This window comes from Malurus melanocephalus, unplaced genomic scaffold (assembly GCF_030028575.1).
Source record: "Malurus melanocephalus ecotype Western Australia unplaced genomic scaffold, MMel_1.1 scaffold_81, whole genome shotgun sequence".
Taxonomy (NCBI): Eukaryota; Metazoa; Chordata; class Aves; order Passeriformes; family Maluridae; genus Malurus; species Malurus melanocephalus.
The window spans coordinates 698953-708628 of NW_026623313.1; the positions used below are offsets into that span (position 1 = coordinate 698953).

The 9676-nt window shown below is 58.9% G+C and overlaps 1 protein-coding gene across 4 annotated transcripts; it reads right to left on the bottom strand.

Annotated features, from left to right (window-relative positions):
- Window positions 1-258: 258 nt before the first annotated feature.
- Window positions 259-5387, bottom strand: LOC130574410 (gap junction gamma-1 protein-like). 4 transcript variants are annotated; one of them, XM_057367620.1, is made up of 3 exons: window positions 4902-5387; window positions 1367-2562; window positions 259-1244 (listed from the first exon to the last, which is right to left on the bottom strand). In XM_057367620.1, the coding sequence occupies exons 2-3, from the start codon at window positions 2535-2537 to the stop codon at window positions 1237-1239; spliced, it is 1179 nt and encodes a 392-aa protein (XP_057223603.1). In that variant the 5' UTR covers window positions 2538-2562; window positions 4902-5387; the 3' UTR covers window positions 259-1236. The 4 variants fall into 4 exon arrangements, with proteins under 4 accessions (XP_057223603.1, XP_057223605.1, XP_057223602.1 ...); XM_057367622.1 differs by having other exon boundaries at window positions 4883-5387; XM_057367619.1 differs by lacking the exon at window positions 4902-5387 and adding an exon at window positions 4747-4830.
- Window positions 5388-9676: the final 4289 nt, after the last annotated feature.

The following is a 9676-nucleotide window of genomic DNA, read 5'->3' on the forward strand; positions in this document are numbered from 1 at the left end:
TGGGAGGACGGGGAGGCAGAGGAAAGAAAACCCCTCACCTGGCCCCTCGACAGTGATAGGGCCAAACAGGAATGCAGCCAGAGCAATCCCTCTCCACCAGGATGACGAAGGCTGCCCCGGCCACAGCCGCCCCCACACAGCTGGAACAACTGAATCACCCTGGACAGCAGGGAGGTCCCAAAGCACGCACTGCAGCAGCTGCCCAGACGCACAGGATTCCCTTCCCACCCCTTCCTCCTCAATGACCGGATGCAGCAGTACAAAACGTCTTCAGCCTTTACTAATATAGATATTAAAAAAAAAAAAAAGAAGAAAAACAGTGACAATCATTTCTGAGTAAAAAACAACGCTACAAAAGTCCCCGTGTGACCCAGGCTGAGATGATGAGGAATGCTCCACTGGCTCCCGGCCGAGCCCAGCTCGGGGCACCACGTCCCCACACTGTGAGGCCAGGATCTGGCTCCGTGCAGGGGGTCCCAGCCCTGCAGCCAGAGCGGGAGGAGACAAGTTTTGGTCCAAGGGCGGGCGGCCTGCCAGGACAGGGCGGAGGCAGTGGGAAGGACAGCCCCTGACCTCTGCACAGACATTTCCAAGCAGGCCAGCCCCGCAGCTCACAGCCCCGTGCCAGGATGCTGGACAGCATGGCCCCCCTGGCCACACCGTCACTTTCTGGAAGCACGGTGCCGCCAGGGCCCTTCCCATCTTCTCCACTTCAAGTGTAATGCCAGCCCTGCATTCTGTCCCACAGCTTGGCCTGGCCAGCCAGACCCCCAGCCTGCTCCCTTGAGTCCCTATACCTCAGGGGCAGTACCAAAATCACCAGCACATGCACAGCACCATGGTGCTGCAGTGACTGGCAGAGGGCATGGGGGGCACAGGGAGTGTGAGGACAACGTGCTGGGGAGAATGGGTGTGGGAGGAGGAAAAGTGGGTGAAACAGGAGATGGGGGGGCACAGGCCCAGAGTGGAGATTGGGATGCAGTATAAAAATGCCAGGGTGCACATGTCGATGAGTTTATAAAAACGTACAAAAATAAGATATTCCCTTTTTGAAAATTAAGTAGGAATGAACCCCATGGCCCCCGACCCTTCTGCTGCCCACCGGGACAGGGCTGCCCAGACTGCCCCGCCTGGCAGGCGTGTGGCATCCTTTACCCCGTGCTCCTGGGAAGGACGCTATCCCACGACGGCAGTGGCAGCCGCTCTGGCAGACACCGCTGCTGTCCCTGGTGGTACTCACAGCCCTGTGGGGAGCAAAAAGCAGGTTAGCACCCAGTGGGAATGGCATCCTCTCTCCAGAGGAGCCAGGGGCAGCCCCCCATACCACCACCCCAGTGGGCCGGATCCATCCCCCTGCCCAGCTCACCAGTGCTCCTGTCACAGGCGGCAGTGCCCTTCTCGTGGGCRAGGTTGAGGCGGTTCTGCTCGGCGGCGATGCCGTTGGCCTCGGGACTGCTGCTGCGGGCAGGACTGGGGGGCCGGGGCGGGGGCTGCAGGTGGAAGGCCACCTCCAGGTGCTCCTGGGCCAGGCGCAGGTGCTCACGCAGCCGGTCCAGCTCGTGCACCGGCGGAGCTCCAGCCAGGGCGAAGCGCCCCTGGGCCAGGCTCTCCYGGTAGTCCAGCTTGCCGTTGTTCAGCGGGGCTTGTGGCAGCTCCTTCTTCAGCGAGTGGTAGGTGGGGGGGGCGCTGGGGGCTTTCTTGGGGTATTGTGGTGCAGGGCTGTCGCCATTTGGGAGCGGGGGCCCGTCAGACTGACTCAGGGCGTCACGGATTCGCCCCACGCCGAGGTGCAAGAGCTCGCAGAGGTTGAGGAAGAGGCAGAGCCCGCTGACGGCATACATGATGAGGAGGAAGATGGTCTTCTCYGTGGGGCGGGAGACAAAGCAGTCGACAGTGTGCGGGCAGGGGCTGCGGTTGCAGACGTAGGAGGGGCTCACCTCAAAGCGGTACAGCTGGTACTGCCCGAAGAGGAAAACTGTCTCCAGCACCGAGCGGCACAGCAAGTGCAGGACGTAGGCACGCATCAGCCCGTCCTGCTTGATGCGGCGCCGACCATCGTGCTTCTCTCCGCCCTCTGGACTCTTCTCCTTCTCCACCTCAATCTCCTCAAAGATCATGGGGTCTTCTTCGTTATCATCTTCCGCCTCCTCGTAGTCTCGCCCGGCTCCCCTGCGCACCACGGGCATGCGTGCCCGCCGTGCTGCCGGCGTCCGGCGSCGTGAGGACTCGGGCATGCGAGCGATGCGGTGCATGGCAAAGCCCAGGTAGAGCACGGATGGCGTCGCCACCATGATGATCTGGAAGATCCAGAAGCGGACGTGGGACAGGGGCGCGAAGGCGTCGTAGCAGACGTTCTCACAGCCCGGCTGCTGCGTGTTGCACACAAACTTGCTCTGCTCGTCGTAGTAGATGGACTCGCCCCCCACGGCCGTCAGCACAATGCGGAAGACAATGAGGACAGTCAGCCAGATCTTGCCCACGAAGGTCGAGTGGTTGTTGATCTCCTCCAGGAGCCGCGTCAGGAAACTCCAGCTCATCCTGACCAGGCAGTTGGCTCAAACCCTGCAGGAAAGGGGCAGGCAAACAGGCACTGAGCAWATCYGCATGCACCTCCCMGAGWCTCTGGAGTCTGCCAGCTGCTAGCYCAGCTCGGTYCTGCTCCCCCTCCCAGYACCAGCACCCCTTCCCTTACCCACAGATCCACAAACACAGCTCTGCTCAGGAASCTGTTCCCCAAAACTTTATTCCCTGTCCAGCACCACCTCCCTGTGYTTCCATCTGCATCCTGCTCCTGCCCTGTTGCCAGCCAGGTGGGTGGAGGGAACACAGGGAAAGGCTGGGACATCCTGGCCCCCTCCAGGGACACAACTAGGGGAAGAGTCAGCATAGTCACAACCTGAGCAAACATGTCAGCATAGGGCAGCACCAGCTGGGGACTGTGAGGGCACAGGCAGGGGGAGAAYCATGTCCTCTGCCTCTGGTGCCACAGCACCCATTTATCACCTGGCACTGGGCAAGCACCCAACCAGTGTCACACCCTGCAAAAGCACAGGATCCACATCCTGGATCCACAGGCCACTGAAGGAAGGCAACACATGGCAGCTCCACTGGCCCACTGCAGTTGCCAGCCCTAAGCTGAGCCCTGGCTGAGGAGGGGACAGGTCCCCTGAGCAGCATCGCCCACCATGTGCTCATCAGCCATATGCTCTTCACTCCCCAAGGGCCAGCAGAGACGCAGCATCAATGCCCCACCAAACCTCAGTGCTGTGCCCTCTCTCCTGCAGGACCCCCAGCCTCCAAAGTCTGCAGTGGCCAGTGCTCACAGCATCCTGCAGCTCCATGGCAAGGATGGGCGGTGGGATGGAACAGGAGGCAAGACAATGACAGCAAGGGGCAGCGTGGGGCAGCCAAGGAATTGCACAAAGCCCTGGCAAAGCAGCTGACACCAGAGACTGGGGAGGAAATTAGAAGGACCACGTCACATCTCCCGGCCAAAGAAGACACAAGAAGGGACACCCACTGCCATCCCTGGTTTCAGCAGCTTGTGCACGAGATGATGCAAACAAGGGCAGCAGGTGTCAGGGCTGGCCCGGGGCAAGCAGAGGGTATGTGTCCCCATGGAGGCCCCAGCATGCCTTGCCAGCCCTATCACATCACCTCTGGCCAGGGCATGTCCCTGGGGGTCATGACTGAGCTGCACTTATTYCACTATTGCCCAGAATTAGAGCATCTTTTAGCCTAAGCTCAGCCTGCCTCCTGAGCAAGCTCACCCAAGCAGGAGTCCCTCCAGCACAAGCATTCATGCTGGGGACACACTCTTGCTGTGGAAGGTGGCACGGGCTGGCAGCAGAGACCCAAAGCCAGCCCATCAGGGCCACCATCCTGTTGTGGTTGCATGCCCTGCAAAGTCTCACCGCTGCCCTGTCTCCCAGGTGTGAGCCCCTCTCCCCACTTCCCTGAAAGGTGGATGCTTTGTGTCTGCCTTTACCCCAGTCTCTAGCAGCAYACCGCCCTGGCACCAGGATGAGGGGCTGGGGCAGACAAGGTGAGGGGACCAGGCAGGAGGACAGTCCCAGGAGGTTACAAGCCCAAGGAAAGCAAAACACAAGGTGGCATTGCCACGGTGGCCATGGAAGTGTGGCATGGGGATGGCTGACAGCGTGGGGTGGCAGCAGCAGTGGGCATGGCCAGGGCAGCACAGAGCTGCCCGCAGCCGGTCCCCCAGCTGGGGCAGGTGGACAGAGCCCATTTTTCGAAGGGGCACARCTATCTAGGGTTTTCTGGCCACACTGGGAGTCAGGACTAGGGCCACATACCTTGGCTGGGCCCCACACCGACTTCCCAGCCCTACTCACCGCAGCCCCCCATGTCCGGCTCCCAGTCCCCCCGGCCGTATCCAAGACCCCCCGTTTCCCCTGCCCAGGAGCACAGCAGCAGGCACCCCACCCTGGGGCTCACGGGCCCTGCCCACCCGGGGACCGCTGTCCCACTGACCCCTGCCATACTGGGGACCCAGCCCTCAGCCTTCCCTGGCTTCTCGGTCCCACCGATTCCAGCCCCACGAAGGCCTCCAGCCCAGCTTTCCCCGCCTGTCCGAAACCCCCAGCTCCCCGATCCCTCCCGGCCGCGTCCCCAGCCCACGCCTGGGGCTCTCGCCGCCCGGGGTACCGCCGCCTGCCCACCTGCCTTCCCCCGCCCCACCGCCCCGCTTCCTCCCGCAGCCCCCCGCTCCCCGGCCCCACTCACGGCACCCCGGCACCAGCGGCTCCCGCCGGCAGCGGCGAACAAAGCGGCGGGGCGGCGCGCCGCCGCCTCCCGCCGAACAAAGGGGCTCGGGGCCGCCCCGCCCCGCTCCCGCCCGCGCGCCCGCCCGGCTCCGCACCGAGCCCTCAGCTCCGCACCGAGCCCTCAGCTCCGCTCTGAGCCCTCAGCTCCGCTCCGAGCCCTCAGCTCCGCTCCGAACCCTCAGCTCCGAGCAGCGGCCGCGCCACGCGGCGCGGAGCTGCGGCCCCGTCCCGCCCCGTTCCGGCCCGTCCTGCGCCCGTCGGGCGAGGCCGCCCTCGGTCCTCTCCGCCCGCGGCTTGGGAGGCCGCGCAGGGCTGTGGGCAGAGGTCGGTGCCGGCCAAAACTCATCCAGAGGCGAGTCCGTCCTCAGCAGCTCCATGCAGCCGCCGGCTGACCGGCCCTGTCCCTCCGCCCCGCGCCCCCGCGCAGCCCTTGGCTCCCGGGAGGCYGTTCCCGGGAAGGGGAGCGAAGCGGAGGCTCCCTGCCCGCCGTAGGGAGACTCTCCGAGCCGCGGGTGCGGCTCAGACCGCGGGGTGTTAGGGGTGAGTCCGGCCGCAGGGTTAGAGGAGAGAGCTCCCGCTCTGGCCACGAGAGTCTCCCGCACAATAACCTCGTGTTTCTTACGGCATTTGTGCCCTCCCAGTGGAGAGCGAGGATGGAAGAAAGGAGAGGTCTGGTGGCGCAGAGGAGAGGTGGCCGCACACACGATGGGAACGCAGAGCGAGACGTGCCTGTGTGGTGGGAATGTGCCTCAAGCCTTCTGAAGCCCCTGCTGCTCCTCGTGTCCCAGGCCTGGTTCCTGCAGCAAGACCAGGCTGACCTTCCAGCACCTCCAGATGTGCCCTTAGAGCCACCAATGCACCTCCAAGGCCAGCACAGTGGCAGAGATGCCTTTAAGTCACCAGCCTGGAGCTGTGCTCTTTCCTTTCATCCAAGCACCCTGGCCACTCACTTTGTGCATTGCTAAAATTGGCTCTGTGGGAATTTTGTTGGGGCTGAGTCTCCACACTGGGCCAACCACACCCATGACGTCCTGGGCCCCGTTGTGTTGGGTTGACGAGGGATGCCGAGCAGTCTTGCACAACCCAAATAGTCATGGGGAAGCTGGTATCTGCGTAAGTTCATGAAGCACTGCTTCTCCTTACTGAAACACGTGCTCCTTCTGCAGAAGGTTTTCTAAGAATTGTGTCTTGGGTGCAGCATCAGGGCTGGCTGGGGGAGGGTTGAGGCTGTGAGGCTGGGGCAAGGAGAGGTATGGGGAATGTGGCTGTCACATCCAGTATGGGGTTTGGGTTAATTCTGCAGGGTGGGTCAGTCTCAGGTGACACCTTTGGCCCATGAAGGGAAAGCTGCAGCGAAAGGAGGWGGATTTGACCAGGACATGATGAAATACTTTCTATTGAATTCTCATGCATGCAACTGTGGCATTAACGTTTCTGTAAGGGAGAAGTACATCCCAGATCCAGCACAGACACTCCAGTCACAATCTCCATCCCMGGCCAGGAGAAAGAGGGAGAGATAGATGCAGGGAGACAGCAAGGAGAGCACCGAAACTCAAGCTTTTGGAAGAACATAGAGAAGCTTTCAGGTCCAGAAATAAAACTCAGAGCTGCAGAAAGGTGGCAACTGTAGTGCAGAATAGAGAGGTGGCAGGGGGCTGCCAGCATGAGACCATTCCAGCATGCTGGAGAGGTCAAGCAGGACATGTTCAACCTCCTGCTCTTGCCTGGCAGTTAAWGTGACTTGTAGCTTTCCCCACAGTAATCACTTGTTTTCAAGTGTTTCCAGCCTGGCTTCAACCCCAGGCARCCGAGCCATTTGCCAGGGCTAAGGGATCTATGTGACCCTTTGACTCTGGTGCTCAGTGTGTTGAGAACAAGCCACCATTTCTCCAGCTTCACACTGAACTGGGGAGTGTGACCTCAGAGGCACTGCAAATTGAAACCATTGTACCCAGAAYGAAGCTGCTTGTTGGGCTGGAGTCAGGCACCACTGCTGCAGTACTTTTGCACAGCAGTGCTCAGCCCATGCCTGAGCTGCAGGGCAGGGATTGCCTTGGGGTCCAGGCCCAGGGGCTGGTGTCACACACCCCGTGGACAGGCATWATCGTGCTTGTCAGCATCCGGCCATTGGAGTCAGAGCCCTCCAATTTCCTCTGTGATGTTGCCCTGGCTGTTCCAGGCACTACGTTTTCTTAAACTTGCAAAACCCAAGAGCCTGCAGAGGCATCGCCCAGTCTGGGGTGGAGGGAAAACCCACATCATCTGGGAAAGGAAAACAGTGGGCAAAGGGTGTTGCCCACCCTCATCCCTTTCCACGTCATCTGCGGCTACAGAGCATAGTGGGCAGGAAGGATGTACAGCCTAGCACTCTTGTGGGGACTGGCTCAGAGATCAGCTTTGCAGAGGAAACAGGGACACTGTCACCAACCGCAAAAACCAGGATCAGCCCCAAACTACTGAATCTGTGGGGCAGAGCCATGGAAGAGCAGCTGCAYAGCCCAGAAAGAGCAAGAGGAGCTGGTAAAAGAGGAGATAGTGGCTGAGGCTAGTGTAAGCAGAGGGATAAGAAGAACATCCACTTCTGGGACAAGTGTTACAGCTCAGGAGGGACAAGAACTTGTGCAGTTGTCCTCCCTGTTTAGGCAGAGTGCTGCAATAGAGGCACCCTCTGAGATTCCARTGCCAGACCCTGCTTTGGCTGTCATACACAGGGTGCAGGGCCCAGTCTGGCTCTCAACAGCAGCCTCTGTTTGTGCTCTGATCAGTACAGCAGGATTGGCTGGGCCCTGCTATGACTGCCTCTGCTTCCGAGGACAGTGGCAGTGAGGCAGATGGTGGGGCTGGGCGCCCTGGGTGTGTTTGCTGTGAAGCCACACGGACAATGCCTGGCTGGTGCTTGACAGTGGGGCMGGAAGCCGGCTCCACCCTCTCTCTCCAAGAAGGGCTGAGCAGGCAGTGCTGCAGGTAGGCAGCAGGCATCCCCAGCAGCAAACRCGCTTTTCCCAGATTAAACAACTTGTCTGGCACTAGGACAGGGAGCAGACAGCTCTATGAGGGACTGTTTGTCCTGATACAGGACAGCTCCATAACTACCTTAATACCTTCTGATAACAGGCAGAGGCACACTCTGTCACAAGAGCACAAAGGGCAGTGACYGTGCCCACCAACACAGGCTGAGAGAAGGCTGAGATGACTTTATTTTAAAGTCTCCTTCACTTCCATCCCCCTGCTTGATTATGCAGCACAGTGGAGAGTACATGGCATAGCCTCTACTCACCTCTCTCATGCTAGGGTGTCCTTCACAGCTCCTGGGTGCTGACTTCTGCTACCACCATGCATGGCACTTAAGACCAGCCTGCGTTGGCTGTTCTTCTCCTGCCAGCCAAACTGGAGGGCAGCCCACAGGGAAGGGGTTTAACACGGGCCCCAGACACTGCTCTGTATGTGGGTGAGGAGCATTGGCACCTTGGAGGGATGAAGCTGGCCAGACAGGCCCATGACCCATGAGGAACATGTTCCCTTTGCTGCTATATCTCAAGGCCCCTGGAGATAAGGCCAGCAGGGATTCTGCTAGAAGCAAATGACCAGTCACTCCAGGCACCCAGTCACTAAGCTACACTAGTTCAACATAGCACAAGGGAGCTGACAGCTAACCCACAAGCTATGTATGCTCAAGGCAGGCTTTAGAGGACGGAGATGCAACAGGAAGGACTGAAATAGCCAAACCCATGACTAAAGGCATGATTTTCATAGATAAGTTGCACAGCAGAGTAAAGTGGGGCTGGTATGTGCCCGTGGAAAAGTGGTGATAGCTCTAGGCTCATGGCAATGGTCCACCTGAGCACACAGCTGCCTGTAGCCTCTCTCTAGAGCTCTATGGCCACCCCAGCCTGGGAATCCTTTATGTGCACCTTGAGAGGACACCACTCCAGGCAGGCACATGTAGGGAAACCCTGAAGTTCAGACCAGCCTTGCTCTGTGCTAGCAGCTGAGTGCTAGACCCAAGTGTACCCAGAAAAGGAGAGACAAAGAAGGGGTAAAATCCAGATTGTTTAAGATTGGTTGACTGCATAATCAAAACTGAGACAGAAGATATTTGCAGCTGGTTCAATCAGTATTCCACCTTTCTACAAACTCTAGCTTTCCTATACAGCCCCAGCWCCCACACAACCATAAGTGGGATGCCTGCAGTGCTGGATGGTGGAGTGTGTCAGGGGAGCCCTTGCAGACACCCAGCTGATGCTCTGAGACCAGTTAATGTAACCACTGCACCAGGTGATTACAAGCGGCCCTGCAGCAAAGCATTTGTGATCATGGAGTAACCACAAAGGGGTTAATCTGTAATGACCAGGACAAAATGCTAAGGGAAAACAAAGMCAGTGTTTCATGAAGAGGCAGGAGACAGGTTGCGGCAGCACACGTGAGCTTACCCATCAGCGCAGAAGCCAGAGGAATGCAGAAAACAGGGAGCTGTTAACAGGACTAGAGGCTAGTCCTGAGCTGGGAGCACAGACCAGGACAGCCATGGCAAGGAGCAGGAGCAAATGAGTAGTCACTTCAGAAATAAAAAGCAGGAAGAGCTTGAGAAGAGCTATGGACAGGCACACAACCAAAACTGGTTCTGGCAGTCCACACTTTGTCAGGTCCCTCAACACATACCCAGATACTGGAATGGCAGAGGTGCAGCTTGGCTAGAATCTGAAAAGCAAGTTCCAGGGATGAGTTTTCACAAGGGATCAGCTTGAGCAGAAGAGGTATYAATGAGTAGGTCCAGCAACTCCAAATTTGACTCTTGCCCTTTGTCAAAAACRCAGCTATAGAAGGTGAAGACAGAACTTACACAAGCTCCTTAAATGGCTAGATGAAGACATAAAACCCTATTGGTGTTT